The 22,870-nt window shown below is 39.3% G+C and overlaps 1 protein-coding gene across 1 annotated transcript in view; it reads left to right on the top strand.

Annotated features, from left to right (window-relative positions):
* LPAR1 (lysophosphatidic acid receptor 1) overlaps positions 1-7,120 on the top strand; it is a 296,957-nt gene extending 289,837 nt beyond the window's left edge. The window contains exon 9 of the mRNA XM_019816317.2: positions 4,678-7,120. Coding sequence (XP_019671876.1) covers positions 4,678-4,979 — 302 coding nt within the window. The 3' untranslated portion in view covers positions 4,980-7,120. The remainder of the gene's footprint in view (positions 1-4,677) is intronic.
* Positions 7,121-22,870: the final 15,750 nt, after the last annotated feature.

The raw sequence follows: 22,870 nt of genomic DNA, 5'->3' as shown, positions 1-22,870 counted from the left end.
CCTCCTCTCCCCTCAGAAAACACCAGCCAACCCTTTCTCCTGTGTTTCCTCCTTCAATGAAAGGTAGCGACTTTCTTCCTTCACCACCCCCTCCAACCCCCACCGTGGAAAATCTAGAGGCACATCTAGACTCTTTCCATCTTCCCCATTTCATGCAGTCCGTTTCCTAATATCGGCACTGCTCTAATTCAGGCTTTCTGTAGTTCTCTGGAATTTGGAAACATCTGATGTTTTTGTCTTTATTTGTATCCAAATTATTTTCTTCCTTCCACTGTATTAGAGCATTCCATGTTCAGTGAGACACAGACCAGTGAGGCCAATGACATTAGACTCTCACAGAGGGAAGTGTAAGTGAAAATCTTTCTTACAAGCTCTGTGGGTTTATTGTAATATGTGGCAAGGCCTGAGAACCAGTGCTGTGCTGGAGAAATTTCAAATGTCTTAGCCGGGTGCACAAGGCCTTCATGACCTTGGCCATCTTATCTTCTGCCACTTCTGCTTCTGACTTTAAAATCAATAACCATAAACTACTTATGATTCCTTTTTATTTCCCTACTGTTGCATACCATTCCTTGTGGGAATACATCCATCAGAAATGTCCTGGAAATATACAAACTACATAAAGCACTGTCCCTATCAAGTACTACATCCAGTAGCGTGCCATCTTGGTATAGGTGCTGAGCTGACCCATGAGAACCTCCAAAATAATGTGGGGCTCCTGTGCTTCCCTGTGTTCCCTCTCTTTTCCTTCTTCTTATCTTCCTTGGACTCAACAGCAAGTCCTTGGAATCTCATAATCAGGGTGGTATCATCTCAGAGCTTCCTGAAATGCCAGGTCTTCTCCAGTCCAAAACATGCTTCCACATTGTGCCCTTGCAGGAAATCTGCTCTGGTTCTGTGCTACACCAGCCTTCACTTATTATGCCACTGACATTGGCGATAGGTAGTATAGTCCAGTAGATGTACAGGGTATAGAGAGCTTTTACATGTTGTATCTCAGAGTGATCCTCAGCACTCCCTATGGAGTAGGCAAGGAGCTGTTACTTTTCCACTTTACTGATGTGGAGATGAGGTTCTTTTTACTCTTACTCGGCATGTACTCGAGTCTCTGCAGATTAGGTGTCAATAGGGTCCATAATGCACATATCAAGTCCCATCACCCAATTGAATTATGGTTGGCTACTTATTACTAAAGGGGCCTGGGTGTAGTTTTTGTTTTTGTTTTTAATGTTTTTATTTATTTTTGAGACAGAGAGAGACAGAGCATGAGCAGGGGAGGGGCAGAGAGCGAGACACAGAATCTGAAACGGGCTCCAGGCTCTGAGCTGTCAGCACAGAGCCCGATGCGGGGCTCGAACCCACAGACCGCGAGATCGTGACCTGAGCCGAAGTCGGACGCCCAACCAACTGAGCCACCCAGGCACCCCTAGTTTTTGTTTTTAAAAGCTTGAGGGTAGGGGCACCTGGGTGGCTCAGTTAAGCGTCCGACTTCAGCTCAGGTCATGATCTCACAGCTTGTGAGTTCGAGCCCCATGTTGGGCTCTGTGCTGACAGCTCAGAGCCTGGAGCCTGCTTTGGATTCTATGTCTCTCTCTCTCTCTCTCTCTCTCTCTCTCTCTCTCTTTCTCTGCCCCTCCCCCGCTGGTGTTCGTTTCTCTCTCTCAAAAATAAACATTAAAAAAAATTTTCATTAAAGAAGCTTGGGGGTAAATTCATAGTTGGAGCAAACTTGATTTCATAACATTCACTCACTATTGTTTATTTTATCTTTTTTTTAAAAAATTTTTTTTAAATGTTTATTTTTGAGACAGAGAGAGACAGAGCATGAACGGGGAAGGGTCAGAGAGAGGGAGACACAGAATCTGAAACAGGCTCCAGGCTCTGAGCTGTCAGCACAGAGCCCGACGCGGGGCTCGAACCCACGGACCGCGAGATCATGACCTGAGCCGAAGTCGGCCGCCCAACCGACTGAGCCACCCAGGCGCCCCATGTTTATTTTATCTTTTAAAGATTTTATTTTTAAGTAATCTCTACACTCAATGTGGGGCTCGAACTCATAACCCTGAGATCAAGAGTAGCATGTTCTACTGACCGAGCCAGGCAGGCACCCCACTCACTGTTGTTTAGAAGCCTCACCTCCTTGGAATGTTCCAGGCCCCCACTTTCCACTTCTGTGGTCCATCTTCACTTTTGGTCAGTGTGGTCCTTGGCACCTCTGTGAAAGAGGAGGGAAGGGAGAAGAAGGGAAAATGGTATGATTGGTTTTAGATGTTGATTTTTGAGGCCTGTACTATGAGTCCCTCGAATTACTCAAGTCTTAAAGAACCAAGCACAGAGTATTGGGACTGTGTGATTGGGCCTGTGATCCTAGTACTGAAAACAGTTCCTTTCAGTGAAGAAGGGAGAGGACTCCAAGTTCCTCAATGAAGCATCTACATATATTAGCTCCTGTGTCAGGATGGTGTTTCCCACTTCCTGTCTCTAATCTAGCAAGTCTCCTTGCCTTTTTTTTTTTTTTTTTTTTTTTTTTTTTTTTTTTTTTTCGGTCTAAAAGTAAGGCCTATGGGCTAGTTTCTGAGACTATGGCTTTTATTTAAAAGATCTTGCTCTTTTTGAATTTTAAAAGTTGGAAGAAATTATAAGCGACAAATGACTATAGTTGAATTCTGTCACTTAAAGTCCTGTGGGAATAAGAATGTTCCCTTCTTCTGCCCAGGAGGAGAAAAAGATCATTTTATTTAAAATAAATCTGTTGAGCTGCATGTTGCTGGTATCTAATCAAGCTCTGAATTTGAGTTCAATTAGAGCTTTGATAAAAGAAAGGGAAAGGAAACTTGCAAGAATGCTCTCCCATTCATGAAGGGCCTGCGTGTTTTTAGTTTCCAAGTAAATGGAATAATGGGACCATGCATTTTCCATCCAAGCATTTTCCACCCTGAGAATAATTCCCTTCCTGGCTTCTCAATGAATAATGCATTATTTCTGAAACCCAAGAGGCAATTCCTTTGATTTCCCTTTATGTTTAGCTTTCTGAGTGATTTTCAAGCAAGGAAATTCAAGGACTTGGAATGAATGCTTTATTAACATTTTTACTTGAAGTTCAAATAGCTCCTTGGCTATTATCTCCTGATATTTGAAATATTTTTTTTTTCTCTCTAAGGAGAATCTAAGGTATTGTATTTATTAGAAAATGAAGCACCTTGGACAGTCTTCAAAGTGAATAGCAGTTGAAAGCCAATACACATTTGCGTTTTAGAACAAAGAGCTTTATGGGGGTACTTTTCTTCTTTATTTTCATTTCCCTGCTGAACAGGCTCAAAAAAGAAACCTCACATTCAAAACAGGGCTGTTTGGATACTAAATCTCATGTGTTTATGTTTTACAAAACTCAACCCTTGAGGCTAGTACAAATCCACAACCCCAGTCCAAGCCACTTAGGCCAGTGCCATTTAAATCTGAAGATGCTTCAGTGGTCATCCTGTTCCCTGTCTGTTCACCGCGTGGCCTGATTGCACATATGGGGTGAGCGATGATGGGACGGGGTGGTGCCCACCGGTTGTGTTAGCCCATGTCCTCTTGGCCAAGGATCCCCTGCAGATCCTGGAGTGCCACGGTGGTAGATTTTAGTACTATTTCACAACCTCTACTTTCCCTGGGAGTCAAATGAGTGATTTCAGCAACAAAATCAACTGGAATTAAGAATTTCCATTCTTTTTACACTTAGAGTAAAAGCCCAAACAATTCAGAACAGTTGGGGAAGAAATGAAAGTTTATCTAAATTAGTAAAACACCTAAACCATAAAATTTGGTTTAAAATATTTAATTTTCTTAAGTTCAGGAAGCAGGAATATAACATAGCATTTTCCTAGTTCCTTCACCTATATGATGGGATAATGGTTTCTCTCCCCTATGGCTATTAAAGTGCTGCTAAAATTAGTATTTATAAGGCCTATAGAAAAGCACCTTTTAAGTGATTGTTGAATAGAAAATAAACACCCATCTTCCTGTTGGAAATTTCTCTTTCCAAGTAGGCCCGTGATACTGAGCAGATCATAACAGTATTATTGTTGATACTGATAAAATATACTTAATGATTATTTTCTCAGCACCCATTTACTCCTTACAATAAACCTGATGAGGTAAATGTAATCATCTGTATTTTTCACATTAGAAAACTGAGGTAAGAAAGTAATTGCCTAAATTCACTCAGTTTTCTAAATAGCAAAGCAAGGATTTGAGTTCATTCAGCCTGAATTCAGAAATTATGCCTTAATCAAACATTAAAGGACATTTGTCACAGGTTTCCCTTCTGCTCCAAAACAACGTCATACTGCTAAAAACCCTATCTTTGTAAGGGTTGAGGGGTGTATCCCCAAGTGTCTCAATTTCTTAGCAAACTGTATGTTTTGCTCAAAGTAGTCGTCATCTTTATCTCATACTCAATTTCAGTAGGGTTTGAATCAATGAGATTTTATTAAATTATTTTCTCACTAAATTTTTTTTTTATTTTTACAGAAAATGAACATTTCATTTCAGATGATGATCTGGTGGCTTTGAATCTTAGTATTTTCATGTTGAACCAATGTCAAATTCACATGACGGTTGCTTGCTTCATAATTATATATATATATATTTTGTTCTTCCATTGTAAAATCCTCTTGATCCCTGTCCTTGTAGGTGCCTTTATCATCTGCTGGACTCCTGGATTGGTCTTGTTACTTCTTGATGTGTGCTGTCCACAGTGTGACGTCTTGGCCTATGAGAAATTTTTCCTTCTGCTTGCTGAGTTCAACTCCGCCATGAACCCCATCATCTACTCCTACCGTGACAAGGAGATGAGCGCCACCTTCAGACAGATCCTCTGCTGCCAGCGCAGTGACAACACCAGTGGCCCCACAGAAGGCTCGGACCGCTCGGCTTCCTCCCTCAACCACACCATCTTGGCCGGAGTTCACAGCAATGACCACTCTGTGGTTTAGAAAGGAAACTAAGATGAGCAGCCAGCCATCATCGATTGAGGGATGAACGGCCTCCCCCTACCCAAATGCCAGGGCAAGGTGGGGTGTGAGAGAGAGAGGAAAAATAAACTCACGTACTTAAACACTAACCAATGGCAGTATTTGTTCCTAGACCCCACAAGACTTGAGATACGTGGAAAATTAGCTTACGTGACAACCCTCATCCTGATCCCCGTTCCTTTTGAGAGTAGAAAGTGGAGATCATGCCATGGAATCCATACTAGACTCCAGGGTGTCCATTTAGACTACACTAACTAGACTTCAAAAGATTTTGTGTGGTTTGGTGCAAGTCAGAATAAATTCTGACTAATTGAATCCACAACTTCATCTACATACAGGCTTCCCTCTTTTTATTTCTAAAGGATACATTTCATTTAATAAACATGTTTATGCCTATCAGCATGCTTGTGTTGGATAAGACTGTAGGCTGTTGTTAAACTATTGTAACTCCATTTTTTTCCTTATGTAGGAAAATTGTGAATTAGAATTTTTTAGAGAGCATGCATGTAATGTATGTATGCAGTATGCCTTACTTAAAAAGATAAAAGGGTATCGATTTTAAATCTTCTAGGAAATAGAAGAACCTAGATGTCAAAGCCAGTATTTAGGTTGTGAAACAATGTTCTAATCATAATATTACCTTCTTGTCAAAGTGTTATAACACATCTAAAACAGGGAATGTAAGTTTATTACCAAAAGAATACGTCGTCTAAAAGAAGTCATAGAAGATGAAGCACATATTTATAATACCCAAGTGCATTCTAATTATCAGTACATCAGAAGAATTTTTAATAGCCTGTGTTTTTCTGTATTATAAAATAATACATAGTCATTGTAGAAAACTTGAAACATGCAGAACTGTGTAAAACAGAAAAAATAATTACTGGTAATACCGTGACCCAGAAGTAACCACCGTTAACCACCGTAACCACAGCTTTTCCCCCGTGTATGCCTCTATGTATATCACATGCCTTTTTATATAATTGGGATCATATGTAAACAATTTTATAACCATTTTTTTTTCCACTGCAGAGTTGCCACATTTTCCTATGGCGTTAAAAATTTTACAAAAACATAATTTTAGTGGCTATGTAATATTCCATTTAATGGATGCAATTCCGTTTATTTAACCATTCCCACGTTGTTGACTACTTAGGTCATTTCTGATTTTTGCTATTATAAATAATGTTGCAAAATTTTGTGTACATAAAACTTTGTCCATATAATTGATGATTTACTTAGGACATATTCCCATGAAGGATTTTTTTTTTTTAAATGTGAAATGTCTTTTTATGCTCTTACCTTTTATAAAAAGGGATTTCCTGCTTTGCACCACATGGGTGGCAATTGTGAGGAAAGCCAGTGAAGTTACCTTTTTACAAAGGAAATGCAGTGGTCACTTTAGTTGAGAGTGACTTTTTCTCTATAACAAGATGGACTAGAAGCAGTCAATTGTCACAAATAGCCAGGACCCCCTAATTAATATGTCTAGCAATCCCAAATTTTGTTTGAGGAACCGATTTCCAGCTCTTGGTTGCCACGGCTGTAATGTAGAAGTGAAGACAATGCGAATAAATCAAACACGCCAAGAGAATAAAGGATCTTCGTATTAAGTAGCTTGGGACCCTCGTGTAGCAAATGGGTTGAGTGTGTCAGTGTGTGACTGGATACTGTGTATTCTCTGGGAATCACCTCTAGTAGATTCCCACCATAATGGGTGATACCTGTTTAATGAATTGTCCAGATGAACTAGTAATTGTACCAGTTTGTTATAAGTAACCAGTAAAGTCACAGTCATGAAGCAGGTATGGGAAAGTTGGGAGTACGTTTAAGAGAAAGATGTCCAGAAGAATCATTGTCTAGGAAGGAAGAGGTCAGCATTTGAGCAGAGGGCAGACTTGTAAGGTGCCCACGGTGGAAAGAACGTGGGGAACCAGTTAGCAGAAACGTGTTTGCACATACTTTATCCAAAGTACAGAGCATTTTATGTTGGAAGTGAAAGAAATGAACTTGGACTTTCATGTGCATATATTCTGGACTATTTGAGTTAAAAACATACTAATTGGATCTTAATAAATTCATTTTCAATCAGTGTTTGGCAATGTGTGGTTCTGGTCCGTGTTGTTTCTGTTGCTCAGGAATCTTCCAGCTTGCATCGCAAGGTGCCTTCCTTCTGCGGACAACTTCATGTCCCCGTCACCAGGCCTTCTGACCTCTTGGGGTGAAGCAACCATATGCTTCCCCAACTCAGAACTGCTTTTTTTCTGTCAGTAATAAGTCTTACTCTTAACATGAGTTTCTTTTGGAAAAAGTGAGTTTATAAAAACATGATGACTTTATGAAAAACTTGGAGTTTATAAAATCACAGTGATCTTCATGCTTATCAGTTTTAATAACTAACAAAAGTCATAGGTATCTTCCAATGATATGCTAATTATATTCTTTTTGTTGTGTTGCTAAGATGCTAAAAAAAAAAGTTAACTTTTATTCAAAGGAATGAAGGTCTCCATGACATTTGGAAGAGAGTTCTGAACCTTTAAATTTAGGTGGACGTAAGATTGTTAGAAATCAGATATCTTAGTATTCTTCTTCACAAATTATTCACCCCTCACATATTCCATTTTTTAAATTAGTGAAACCATGATTTCCTAGTCTTGAAACATCAGCCGATATACAATTAATGAATCATACTGGTTTTCCCATTTTCTTTCCCAATTAACCATTAGGTTCCACTGTCCGTCTTCCTTCTAATTTATTCTGCTAGTCCCTCAACTTTTGAAATATAATTTTGTGATCTTGTTTCTGCTCTTTTTCTTAAACCCAGCTTGTGACTCGTGCTAAATCAAAACTGTAGAAACATGTCTTAATTGGGTCCCTTCATTACACCAAGGTAAGAACATTTTTCTGGCAAGACTTTTTGAAACAAATCACTCATTTTTTTTTTAATTTTTTTTTCAATTTTTTTAATTTATTTTTGGGACAGAGAGAGACAGAGCATGAACGGGGGAGGGGCAGAGAGAGAGGGAGACACAGAATCGGAAACAGGCTCCAGGCTCTGAGCTGTCAGCACAGAGCTGGACACAGGGCTTGAACCCATGAACTGTGAGATCGTGACCTGGCTGAAGTCGGACGCTTAACCGACTGCGCCACCCAGGCGCCCCCAAATCACTCATTTTTAACACCAAGTGAGCTTCACCTGACCCTAAACCCTCAGAAGGATTGGGGTTTGTTTGTGTGTTGGTACGGGCTTGGGTTTAGGTGTCATCTGACAGAAGAAATGTGTATAACTGAGGGCCAAAATGGGTCAGCACTCTTCCAAAGCAGGGTCCGTTCATCCTGTAACATTCACCTGTAACTTGATAATCTATACCTAAAATCTCAGGTTCTTCTGGGAAATTTATAATTCTCATATCTATAAATTATTTACTAATAATGTGCTTAAAAATGTGTTGTGTAAAGACCCTTTTAAAATCTAAAGCAGAGGTTGGCAAACTAGGACTCATTGACCAAATCTACCAGTTTTTGTATGAACTAAGGATGAGCTTTACATTCTTAAATGATTGGAGGGTTGAGGCAGAGGAATATTTTGTAAGACACGGAAATTATATGAACTTCAAATTTCAGTGTCAAAGAGTTTTATTGGCCTTCAGCCACACTCATCAGTTTATTGTTTATGGCTTTTTTTGGTACTACAACGGCAGAATTGAATAGTTGCAACAGAGATCATCCCTCAAAGTCTAAAGTATTTACTATCTGACCAGTTGCAGAAAAACTGTGCCAACCCTTGATTTAGAGAATTCCATTTTCACTCCTGCTGTCCTTCTCGTTTGACTATATATTGTTTATTGGAAAAGGAAGGAGAACTTGAACATACTATAATCTCTTGAGCTCTAGACTGCAGAAAAAACTATCAGTTGCATTTCTCATACTAAACATAATTTTTATTTTGAAACAATCTCAAACTTAAAGTTTGCCAAATTTATAGAACATTTTTCCTAAACTACGTGTAAGTTGCCAACACGATGCCCCATCATCCTTGGATACTGTGTAATTCCTACAGGCAATATTCTCTTTCACAACCTCAATACAACCAATCAAAATCAGGAAATTATCACTGATAAACCACCATTGAATTCACAGCCCCATTCAAGTTTCACCGATTTTTCCACTAATATCCCTTGCAGCAAAAGAATCCTGCCTGGGTCGCTGGTTGTATTTAGTTACCACATTTCTTGAGTCTTCTTCTATCTTAAACAATCCCTAACTCTTTTCTTGACCTTCATGACCTTGTCATTTCAAGATCACAGGTCAGTCACTTTGTAGAATGTCTCTGCATCTGTGTTTGTCTAATATTTCTTTATAATTAGATTCATGTTTATCTTTGGTAAAAGAACACAGAAGTGCTGCTGTGGTTCTTCTCACTGTATCCTGGCAAGTAGCCAACCATGTTGATTTGTTCCATTTCTGATGATGTCAACTTTGATTACTTAAGGTGTTTCCTGTCAGTTTCTCCACTGTGAAGAAAACTACTCTTTGTTTGTTTTCTTCTTTGTAATAATAGTATTTTGTAGGAAATATTCTATTCCTCCTGGAATTGTAATGTCTAGTCTTTGCATCCATTGGTATTTCTTGGATGAATGGATCATTACACTGATAGTTGCCAAATGTTGAATTTCTAATTCTTTTTTCTCACAATTTTTAGTTTGCTTTCTACTATCAGGAAAGGTTCTGTCCTCTCCCATTCATTTATATCAGTATGGGCTCATGGATCCCAATTTTATTCCATTAGTTAGAACGTTGCTAACATTTTAAAATTAAACTTTCCTTTTCAGATTATCGTAGATTCCAATGCAGTTGTAAGAAGCACTGTGGACAGATTTCTCTACCCTTTACCCAGTTTTCGCAGTGAAACTGGGACAATATCTTGCAAAACCGTAGTATAAATCACAAGTAGGATATTGACGTTGATCCATGTATAGAGTGGTTCTACTATCACAAAGATCCCTCCTGTTGTACTTTTGTAGCCCCAGTCCTTGGGGCTCACCCCCATCCTGACCCCTGGCAATCACTAATCTGTTCTCCGGTTCTCCAAATACATTCTAACTATTTTTCATACAGAAACTTTTAAAACTTCTTTATAACAGTAGTTTCGTGGGGCTGATACTTCCCTAGAGGTTGTGCGTGTATGTTAAGAGAGACTTTTGTGGTTATAAAAATTATACAAACTTATAAATAGTTCAAGGAATACAGAAACGAATAAAGTAGAAAGTAAAAATCTCTCCTGATGGATGGAAGCTAGGCCACAGATCTCTGTTGCACATATTGCCTAATAAACAGAGACCCTCACAAAGTGAGCTTACGTTTTGTTTTATGAAACTCTCAAATGTCTTCGCACTGGCATCAGGGAAGCCAGAATTCATTTTGCTTTGTATAATATTGTTTATAATGGGTTTGTATTTAATCCCTTGCATCTTTCAGGAAGGAATCTTAGTTTACTTTGTATTCTCCACCTCACATAACACAGTATTAAGTAGTACTTAAAACTCGCTTGTTTAAATGAAATAAAACGTGTCAACCACAAATAAAGGCACTCTTGACCAAGAAATGGCTCCTTAGTTCCACAACCCTGATAAAGGTTTCCCCCACATTTAAGAATACTGCAGTTAAAATTAAATAGGAACAATAAAAAAAACAAGGTCAAGCCTTCTGGATTAATATTTTATCAATATTAGTTTGTGCTTTCTGAGCATGTCTTGTTTAACGTGCCTTGGTATGCTTTGGAAAGATTTTTAATATTAGTATATGTTGAATTTATAATGTGACCTGCAGCTTAAGAAGACCCTCATATAATTTGTATTTTGGTCTTTGCAAAGTGCCTGTTACACATGAGGAGACTGGATCTCAGAGGAAAAATCGGGGACCTAATAGTTGTTGTCTATAGAATTATTTAAACATAATTACATGTATATTATATTGCAATCCGTAATTCCTCATATGTCCTTATCTTGGCTCCCCAAACAAATTATGAGTTCCTTGAACTGGACAGTATATTGCACTATTTTAAGCCTTTAAAGAACTTAACGCAGTAAAAGCAGTAGAAGGTAACAGGTCATAAACAGGTGCATGATTTGTTCTGCGGGGTGCTTGTGCTTGTATAGACATGCAGGTGCGCCCATACCCCAAACTAGATTATAAATTCTTTGAGAATGAGATAATTTGTACTTTGTGCCTCCTTTTTATGATCCAAATGCCCGGAACAACACTAAAATACAGTGCTGTTTACTAAATGGTTTTTGACTGAGAACTGTAAAACCATAATTCAATGTGATAGTTGTCATTATTCATTCTTTATTCATTCACAAAGACCTTTTGAGAACCCTCCATATACTAGCGCATATGGGACTGCTGTGAGTGAGATACACAAGTTCTTTTATAGAGCTTGATTAGAATTTGGGGCGCCTGGGTGGCTCAGTCGGTGGAGCGTCCGACGTTGGCTCATGGTTCGTGAGTTCGAGCCCCGCGTCGGACTCTGTGTTGACAGCTCGGAGCCTGGAGCCTGGAACCTGTTTCAGATTCTGTGTCTACCTCTCTCTGCCCCTCCCTGGCTCATGCTCTGTCTCTCTCTCAAAAGTAAATAAACATTAAAATAAAGTTTTTTCAAGAATTTAGTAGGAGTGAGGGAGAAAGCGGGAAGAAATAAATAAGTTAAAAATAAATCACAACCAGGACATTACACAAATTGTATTGAGCTATAAAGGGAACTATGGCATGATAGAAATTAAAGGAAAATAAAAGGGACAAAAAGGTGGTAAGAGGGACTACCTTTGTCAGAATAGTCTAGTAAGGTTCCATTTTAGCATAGGAACTGTCCCCTCAAAGCCCTCACCTTGTGGCCTGAGTCGTATAAAGGTGTGGCTCTGCCAAGCTCCTGAGTTGCATCCACGCTAGTAGCTCATCCACATCAATACCACCATTAGGAAAAGGCCACACATGGAGCACAGGTAGATAGGCATTCCCGGCAAGACGTGTAAACGCTTGGTGAGAGATGGGACGCCATTTTGGAAAGAAGAACAAGTGTAGATTGTAGATTGAGCCTAGGAGGGCAGGCAGGCATGATGTCTTGAGCAATTTTGAGAGTCATTTTATCCCGATAATTATGGGGAATCGGTTAAAGGATTTAAGCAAAGGAGTGGCACAGTCTCGTTTACATTTCAGAATACATTGAAGACAAGGAAGCCCGGAGCCGAAAGACAGTCGGTGGCTGTCACCTTAGCTGGGATGAAAGATGAAGGTAGTAGTGGGGGTGCAGAGAGAAAGAGATGGCCGGCTTCGAGAGGGCTCGGGACCCGGAGATTGTGTGCCAAAAGTCATAATTCAGGTAATGCCCTTGGCCACCGACAGATGCGGATATGATGCGGTGAGATAAGAAACGCAGATGAGGGGCGCCTGGGTGGCTCAGTCGGGTAAGCGTCTGATTTCTGCTCAGGTCGTGATCTCAGTTTGTGGGTTTGAGCCCCACGTCAGGCTCTGTGCTGACAGCAGGCTCTGTGCTGAAGCCTGCTTCGGATTCTGTGTCTCCCTCTCTCTCTGCCCTTCCCCTGCTCTCTCTCTCTCTCTCTCTCAAAATTAAATAAATGTTAAAATTTTTTTTAAAAGAAATGCAAATGAGGAGCAAGATTACAGGAAAATGATACTGAGTAAAATTTGAGCTCTCCATGAGCTACCCAAGGAGAACGATGCAGGAGCTAAGTGTCCACGTGATCCATGAGGCCCAAGGCATCTCTCTGGACCGAAGATGTAGATTGTGGAGTTTGAGGCCTTCTCCTCTCGTCCTGCCACATTCCTCTTCAAAATAGGAGGCACAGAGCCTTTGATATGTTTGAAGAGGAAGAAAGAAAAGGAAGGAAATAGGGAGAAACAAAAAGAGCAGAACTTAATATCTGAAACTATTGTCCAGGAAAATGTGGAGATGTTTCTTTTAAACAAAATGAGGTTAGCTATCTGGAACATATTTGGGTTTTTTACTTGGTGACACAGAGGTATGTCCAAGGTTGGTAAATCTGTATCTGCCTCACTGTGTAATTGAAGTAGAGATTTTTAGAGCTCATCCATATTTTATTTCCTCCTCCTTCCTGGACTCTTGGAAAATGACAGCTCTTCTAGACAAATCCATGGGACTAACCATGACCTGCGGACTCTGTGTGGATGTGACAAATGTCATGTCTAGGCTGAGAAAGTAAAAAGTCCTTGGGATACTCTCCAGATCTTTTCCCTGAAAGCCAAACATGGAGATGTGAGAACATGAAGAGAATGAAGTCCCCATCCACCTGAGACCTTGAATGACTATGCAGAGTAAAATCCCTGCCATTCATACTGAATGAACAGCATGGTCAAGAAATGAACAAGAAATAAGCATTCGCTGTGTTTTGCGGTTCATTTGTTAATGCAACATAACCTAACTTATGTTGACGAGCAGTATTAAATTTCGAGGAATACTAGGATTGTTTCTAACTTTTTCTGGATCAGAGGGAATATGCGTTGAAATTTTTAACTTTGGTGAAGAATACCAAAATATATTCCAAAAAAATTGTACCAGCGTATAGTCCTACAATGTATATCCATACAAAAATAGGAAATATAGACTCAGTCTTTACACCCCTAACAAGAATTAGCTCAAAATGGATCAAAATTTAAATGTTAAATACAAAACTATAAATCCCCTAGAAGTAAGTGTAGAAGTAAATCCAGAAGGCCTTGGCTTTGGCAATGATCTTTTAGATACAACGCTAAAGACATGATCCAGGAAAGAAACTATCGATAAACTAGACCTCACTAATATTAAAAACATCTGCTCTGTAAAAGACACAAGAGAATGAAAAGATAAGCCACGGGCTGGGAGAAAATATTTGCAAAAGATTTATCTGAGAAAGGACTGTTACCCAAAATGTACAAAGAACTCTTAAAACTCAACAATAAACAATCCAGTTTTAAAATGGGCAACAGACCTGCACTGGCACTGCGTCAGAGAAATCCTATAGATAACAAATAAGCACCTGAAAAGATACTCCTCAGCGTCTGCCATTAAGGAATTACACAAGTAAGAGAAAAATGAAATGCTGCTACACACCTATTAGAATGGTGAAAATCTGACACAGGGACAAGATCAAATTCTGGTGAGAATGTGGAGCCATAGCAATTCTCGGCAGGAATCCGCAATGGTACAAGCCACTTTAAGACACATTGGTGATTTCTTCCAAAACTAAACTTCCTCTTAGCTCACCACCCAGCAGTCAGCCTCCTTGATATTCACCCAAAGGAGCTGAAAACCTGGGTCCGCACAAAAATCTGCACATGGATGTTTCTAGAGAGAGAGATACAGAGGTAACACCTTTTAGTTTTGCAGAAGCCCTGCTGTCTGGATGGTTCTTGGAGGCACCGACCCAGATCTTTCTGACATCTGAGGGAAAGATTTTGTAGTCAGTTGCAAGCTGAGCTTTGTTGATAGACCGTGTTTTCCTGACAACGCCCTCCATTTGTTCTGTGCCTGAAGCCCTTTATTTTGCTCAGCATCATTTGCCGCGTTTAGAAATGGACAGTTTTCAAACAATTTTGGACCCTTTATATTTAACAGTCCTTTCTTTAGCTCAGCTGTCTCCGGTTGCCATTTACTATAAATGACAAAAAGAAGACAAGCAAAACCTTCAACACTCAACCTGGAAATCTAATTAAAGCACCCAGTTCATAGGTACGTTTTCTCCTTTCTATGTTGCTGTAGGTGTCAATGTTACTAAACTTTCTGCTGCTATTTTAAATTTTTTTTTTCAACGTTTATTTATTTTTGGGACAGAGAGAGACAGAGCATGAACGGGGGAGGGGCAGAGAGAGAGGGAGACACAGAAGCGGAAACAGGCTCCAGGCTCCGAGCCATCATCCCAGAGCCTGACGCGGGGCTCAAACTCCCGGACCGCGAGATCGTGACCTGGCTGAAGTCGGACGCTCAACCGACTGCGCCACCCAGGCGCCCCTCTGCTGCTATTTTAAAAGGATCCCTTTTCCTCCAGTTTCCCATACTATGTTTCTCACTGTCTTTTAAGTCTTCGGCAACAGCAGCCTTAAAGGTCACATTTAGGATGCTACCTTTGGAAATTTCACATGGTCACTTCTTTGGTGTTACTGGAGTATATTATCAAATCAGTTCTTCTGCTGGGGTCCCCTAAAGCTCAGTCGTGTGCCTGTTCTCTTCCTTTCTCGTATTTTCTTGCTAGGTACACCCATCTCATTCCATGATGTTAAAAACATCTAAAAGGGGCACCTGGGTAGGCTCAGTCGTTAAGCATCCGACTCTTCATTTCGGCTCAGGTCATGATCTCATGGTTTGTGAGATCGAGCCCTGAGTCGGGCTGAGTGTGGAGTCTGCTTGGGATTCTCTCGCTCCCTCTCTCTCTCTCTGCCCTTCCCCCACTCACACTCTTTCTCTTTCAAAATAAATAAACCTTAGAAAAACACATCTATCAACTGACAACGCTTAAATGTTTATCTGTGACTATTGCACAGGCTCTGGACTCCCCACCTTAAGGCTCCTCAGGACGCAAGAAAAATTAAAGCCCTAATTAGTTTTTCTGGTTTGTGTCCATCACAGCTGACTGCATTTCTAGTTGCCTATTCATTATATTATTTACCTCTACTCATGTTTTCAAAAATAGGATCATACTTTACCTTACCTTTTCTAAATTCCTTTTTAATATTTTTGTGCTTCCCCAGTGAAGCATCTGTTAAGCGTTATGTTGTGTTAAAACTTCTGGCACATATTTGAGAAAGAGCGGTAAACAAAGCAGATGTAGCATGTATCCTCACAGAGATTACAAACCAGAAAGGAGGGCAACCATTGGGAGAGTCGTTATTATAGGTGAGGTGAATATTATGGGCGGGACGGGGATTGAGCCCCAAGCAAGACTTCCATGAGAAAGTCCCTTTAAAAATTTTTTTTTAACTAAAATTGTTTGTTTTTATTTTTTAAATTTAAATCCAAGTTAGTTAACATATAATGTAATGATAATTTCAGGAATAGAGTTTAGTGATTCAGCACATATAACACCCGGTGTTCATCCCAACAGGTGCTCTCCTAAATGCCCATCACCCCTTTAGCCCTTCCCCCAACCCAATACCTGCCAGCAACACTCGGTTTGTTCTCCGTATTTAAGAGTCTCTTATGGTTTGCCTCCCTCTTTTTTCTTTTTATCTCATTTTTGCTTCCCTTATGTTCATCTGTTTTGTATCTGAAATTCCATATATGGGTGAAATCATATGATACTTGTCTTTCTCTGACTGACTTATTTCGCTTAGCATAATACAGGCTAGTTCCATATACGTTATTGCAGATGGCAAGATTTCATTCTTTTTCATCGTCAGGTAGTATTCCATTGTATATAAATACATATATTTTTACTACATATTCTTTATCCATTCATCAGTTGGTGGACATTTGGGCTCTTTCCGTACTTTGGCTATTGTCGACAGTGCTGCTATAAACATTGGGGTACATGTGCCCCTATGAATCAACATTTTTGTATCCTTTGGATAAATACCTAGCAGTGCAATTGCTGGGTCGTAGGGTAGTTCTATTTTTAATTTTTTGAGGAACCTCCATACTGTTTTCCAGAGTGACTGCACCAGTTTGCATTCCCACCAGCAGTGCAAAAGCGTTCCTCTTTATGAGAAAGTCCCTTTAAAGTTCACAGCTGGGGACTGAAGAAGCTGTTTAGATAAAGGAAGGGCAGAAAAGGCTGATGGGACATCATGTGTAAACGCTTTCAAGCGTGCTCTTAAGTACCTGAAAGATTATATACATGGGACATGAGAAAAGGGTGGGGGCCAAGAGTGGGATGATTATTAGGAATGATGTCAGGTGGAACCCTGTAATTCGTGCTCAGTTTTTCTTCTGAGTAAAGGGCAGTGAGCCACCCAAGAGTTTCAAGGCAGGGAGAGAAATGATGGGATATGTTGGTTCAAAAGTTTGCTGACTGGATAATAGTTTAGATGGGGACATAGGTGGATGAAAGAGATCAGTAGGACGCACTAACATGAAAACTGATGTTCCCTTAGACTAGGGTGTCGGCAGTGAAGATGGAAAAAAGTGGGAATATTTTAGATCTATGTAGGAGATGAAAGCAATCAAGATTTAGTTATGTGCTGGAATGTGTATTGTAAGGGGAGATAAATAATGTCTTGCCTCTGACTTACCACTACTTACCGGTAAATTGTAGCGACGCCATTTACTAAGACAGGAAAACTAACAGATTTGAGGTGAGGGCAAGGAGAAAAATAGGAGTTCATTTATGTGTTTGGCAGTGGCTACCTCTGGGATATCTACGAGGAGGTCTGTTTACCTCTGAAGCACAGGGTTGAGTGTGTGGTAATAAGTTTCTCTTCTTAAAAGATATTTTTTAGGCAATGCTTGATATACATCACACATTTATGAGTGACTGTCCCTCTGAAATCAGCAACAACATTTTTAAAAATGATGATCGTGCCCTCTGGTCAAGCAGAACTAGCAACTTTCATTTAAAAAAAAGTACACATCTGTTAAAAATGTAAAAGATACCGCTTTTTATATTCGTTATATTCCCTTCTCACTCTTAATGTAGTAATATTTCCTTTACTTCTTGATTAGCTTTGGTAGAGGTTGTGAAATGTTTAAGTATCTTCCAGGCAACAGCTATCGGGTTGTGTCATTCCTCCTACTATCCTCCTATTACCTTCTTATATTTGAATTTTGTTCTTGATTCTATTTCTGTTAGTTTTCTTTTGGTATCCTTGCCTTATTTTATGACACGTGAGTTGAATGCTCCATTTACATACAAAACACTTTAAAGATGTGACTTTACCCTGAACCCTGAATTCCGATTTGGAAGAATCTATTCGATTTTTTAAAAGTTTAATTTAAAAGTTAATTTATCACGTAAAATTTAGGGGTGCCTGAGTGGCTCAGTCAGTTAAGCGTCTGACTTCAGCTCAGGTCAAGATCTCGTGGTTCATGAGTTCAAGGCCCTGCATTGGGCTCTGTGCTAACAGCTCAGAGCCTGGAGCCTGCTTCGGATTCTGTGTCTCCTGCTCTCTCTGCCCCTCCCCTGCTCATTCTCTCTCTCTCTCTCTCTCAAAAATAAATAAACATTAAAAAATAAATTAAAAATTTAATTCATCATGTGAAATTTTAATTACCCTTTCACACAGAAGAATGGAGAAAGGAATGATATATTCAGAATATAGAATCATGTGGCTATATTAAATGAAGGTACTTTTAGTTTTGGAAGTGCTATGGAAAATGATAATCATTAAGAAGTATGTACCCTAAGTGTTCACTAGATTAATTTATACACGAACATTGGAGTAGAAATGGGATGATTTGGCATCAGCCCCAAGCAGGCCATTTAATAGAAAGAATCCTGGGACTCACCATTATGGGGAAGGCAAACCCAACTGAAGCCCAATGTTATGGTCTCCACTGGAGATATTTTCTCTCCATAATGCCCACAGCACAGATCTTAAGAAGGAAGCAGAATGGTGTAATACAGTGGCTCTTAAGACTATCCAGAGCCAATACTTCCCTTTTATTGACAATTTTTTTGTTTAAAAGTTATTAGCCTGAAATGAGATTCTTAAAATAACAATCTACCTAATTCAGCATTAAAAAAAAAAAAAAAACAACTATGTAATTCTTTAACTGCAATGTAATGGAAAACATAGAAAAGGAAACTAATTTACAGTAAAACGATGTACGGAAAAGCACTACAGTAGAGGAAAGAAAGGAGTTGGACGTTTGCACTAGTTCTGCTGAATAAGTTTAGGTTTTAGAGAAACAAGATATTCTTCAACCAAATATAGTAAATCCCACCAGTAATATAATCAGCGAAGCCCAACAGATCTAATTACATTAGACCCAGTAGCACATTATTTAAAGGTCAATGAAATGATTAAGGCAGTAACTGGAAGCAATGAGCCTTCTGAGATTTTCTGGGGTTGCCATTTCCTCCCAACTGTAGTTTGGAGCCCCCTGGTGGTAGTTGCCTTCCTCCAGCTCAGTATCCTCGGGAAGAATTCCGAATCCTGTTCTTTGTGTTCTTTGAACTGCGCTGTAACGTTACTGGTTGGTTCCCTTATTAAATAATGAGCTCAACAAAACCTTTGCCATGTATTCGTTTTATTTTTCTATGAGAGCCATCACTTTATCTCTTAAAAAAATAGCCACGTAGCACTATCATCCCCTCAAAAAACCATGTTGTTTTGAACAAATGCTAAAAGACCTGGTGGGTGGAAAGAGGCTGAGAGAAGGTAGACTGTGCATGAACTCATGGTATGAGGACATGTGGGAAACCACAGACAGCAGCACTGGCTGCCGCAAACACACAGAAGCAGGACAAGACCTGCCACCCCTGGGCAGAACCCCAGGTCCAATCCTCTGACATCAGGTGGGACCAGCGTGCAATCCTTTTGAGTCTCAGAGATAGACCACAACCCCTCTTGCCAGTGTGGGGACATCCATGGTACCTTCTGTACCCAGATGCCTCCGGGGAGCGGTCCAAGATAAAATCAAGGAAAACATGGAATGAGGAGGAAAATTCCCAGAGGAGACTGGGTTAAGCTTCAATGAACTAAGTTTTAAAATAGTTTTCGAAATATTATTTTGAAGTTCTTCACTTTCCCTGCATGATTGAGATTGATTTTTTTTTCTACCACTGAAGGGAAATAGGACCTCAAAAGATTGAATTCAGTTACAAAGACATAAAGTCACGTTTTTACACCTCCAAGATGGAACTATAAATTTTAACTACATCATGCAAACATTGGATCGTGGCATACATATTCTATCTTAACTTGGTTTTCCCCCCTAATTCTGGACAACTTTCATGCACATGGGGACACGTGTATCTCAACTTGTAAATTGCTGCATGATATATACCATTGCATGTATTGTAATTAGAATAATGCTGGAGAACCACTGAAGTTTTTACAATTCTTCCCCCAGAAAAAAATGCTGAGATAAGAATCATATAACTTTGTGCGCTTGTCTAATTACTTCCCGGTAAATTTCTAGAAGTAAAATTGCTGACACGACAATGGGATATCTGTGTTCCATTTTTGATACTACTTCCTGGATGTCCTTGGAGATTTCCAGTTACTAGTCCGTTTCCTTATGGCTTCATCAATATTGGTACTGAGCAATCTTTTGATTCTTAGCCAAACTGGTATGTGTTTATTTCACATTTTTGTTCTCATTTTGATTTCTTTGTTTTGGGGTGAGATCAAGAGTGTTTTCATAAGGTTATTATTTTTCTTTGCCCATCCTTTTTCTATTTTTTTTATGATGTACTGCTCATTTTTATTTGGAGCTTATTTATTTGTTATAACAGCCCTTTGTTTTTCTTACATATGGTGACTGTTTTTCCTAGCTTTGAAAATGTGTTTGGCCAGATAACCGTTCTTCCCTTAATTCTATATTATTTTCATTTCTGGCTTCTGAATTTTGTGGCAAAATCATTTTATTTGTTCTCTTTCATTTTACAAATGTCTTTAACTACCTTTGATGCCATTTATTTTGTACTTCTATTATTTTTAGTGGCTAAGTATTCAATCTCACTGCAATTTATTTAAGTGTATGATAAGAAGTGGAAATGTACCTTTGTTTTTTCTAAGAAGAAAGCCAATGTTTCTAACACCACTTATTGAATTGTTCATATGTGTATATATATGCGTATTATAAATTTATGTGCATTTGGGGAAAGAGAAAGGATAAGAAAGAGAAAACATAGACTATAGATCTCAACTCTTCGTTTAACCACTTACATATGGTAATTTAATATTTTAATTATTAAAATGGTAAATTGGTTTAAAATATGACATGGACACTTATCCATACTGTTTCTTTGTGTCAAGATTTTTGTAGGTATTCTTATGCATGCGTTCTATTTACAATTTAGAATTAATGTGTCAGACCCAACAAAACCTTGAAAAGTTATGTGAGTTTCTTGCTAGATACACAGATCTGTGTTTTCTTTCTAATAAAGTTTGCGATTGATATATTTAATTTAATATATCATGGTTTATGCTTTTCCACTCTAGGTGCCAAATTCAGGTAGCTTTTCGCAGTCTCTCATTATGATTGTAATTTCGGCCAAATGGAGTGCTGACGGCTTCGACTGACATTGTTGAACATTTTTTCATTTGCTCGATAAAATAGAATTTCTTGTTTGTTTGAACTGAGACTTCTCAAAATGTTAGTATTTCCAAGCCCGCTGTTTTCTTCTTTGTGTTTTCATTTCCAACTCGTCGTTATTTTGTTTTGGGCATGTAGCTTATCAACAGCAGAGAGCTTGGTTTTGCTTTACTATTTATTCCACGAGGCCTTCTGTAGCCAGATTACTACATTCATTTTCTTTTTTCTCTTTATTATGCTTTTTTGTATCTTTATTTTCTCAGTTCTAATTTTCTATCTTGAAATTACTTCTCAGTTTCTTTGAAGTGGTACATTTAAGAATGATTTCTAGGGGCGCCTGGGTGGCACAGTTGGTTAAGCGTCCGACTTCAGCCAGGTCACGATCTCGCGGTCCGGGAGTTCGAGCCCCACGTCGGGCTCTGGGCTGATGGCTCAGAGCCTGGAGCCTATTTCCGATTCTGTGTCTCCCTCTCTCTCTGCCCCTCCCCCGTTCATACTCTGTCTCTCTCTGTCCCAAAAATAAATAAACGTTGAAAAAAAAAATTAAAAAAAAAAAAAAAGAATGATTTCTGGAGGCATGTTGATGTCTGTGTCCCCTGCAGCACCTGCTTCCAAAGCTCCTAAATAGTCTGCCTGTGGGGCCCCTGAGCTGACTGCTCCAGACTCGAAACTTCCAGAAAAGAACGTTCCGGCAGGAAAAAAGGAGTGCTTGCTCCTGGAGAGATGAGTTGGTGGGATTAAGTGAAATGAAACCAATGGGATACAACTCAAAACCAGTGAGAAACTTGTGAGAAATCCAGCCTGGTTGTATGTCTGAGGGACTGCTACTGTCTCAGCATCACAAGATAAAGGGCTCTGGTAGCCCCTTAAAAAATAAATTAATTAAATTTAAGTTTAAAATGAAGTGTTTTCCAAAAATGTTTTAACCCTCTATCAATAAAAAGAATGTCCATGTCTATTTCCCTTTTTCACATTCAGAAATTTACCAGTTTTATTTCCTTCCTACCCTATTCCTCCAAGAAATTCTTCATATATCTTTAAAAATCTACATATTTGGGGGCACCTGGGTGGGTCAGGCGGTTAAGCATCCGACTCTTGGTTTGGGCTCAGGTCATGATCTCACGGTTTTGTGAGCGTGGGCCGGCCTAGGGCTCTGTGCTGACATCACGGAGCCTGCTTGGGATTCTTGCTCTCCCTCTCTCTCTCTCTCTGTCCCTTGCCTGCTCACACTGTCTCTGTCTCTCTCAAAAATAAATAAATACTTAAAAAATTTGCATATTTATTTTCAGATCCTTTTCTCATAATGCAGTTTCTCTGCTGATTATCTTGCTCATTAGGATTTTTTTATACCGTATCTTCCTCTTTCTTTACCTCTTTATGCCGAATCGTTTTTCTTTTGGCTGCCATGCATGATTTTTTTCTTCCAGAAAGCATACTTTGTAACTGATTGTATGTGGGGAAACATATTTCAGTCTCCCCCCGCCCCCCCACATGAACATTTTTTGGCCCAGTTTACAGTTCTTGGGTAACAATCTTTTTCTTAAGAAATTTTTAACATTGCTCAGCTGTCTCTAACGTTGAGTGTTGCAGGCATGATAAATGTTGCCAGCATGGTACATTATCATAGTGGGGCATTTAATCT

Source organism: Felis catus, chromosome D4 (assembly GCF_018350175.1).
Source record: "Felis catus isolate Fca126 chromosome D4, F.catus_Fca126_mat1.0, whole genome shotgun sequence".
Lineage (NCBI taxonomy): Eukaryota > Metazoa > Chordata > Mammalia > Carnivora > Felidae > Felis > Felis catus.
The sequence above is the reverse complement of the archived record's forward strand: the minus strand, read 5'-3'. Positions and strand labels throughout refer to the sequence as shown.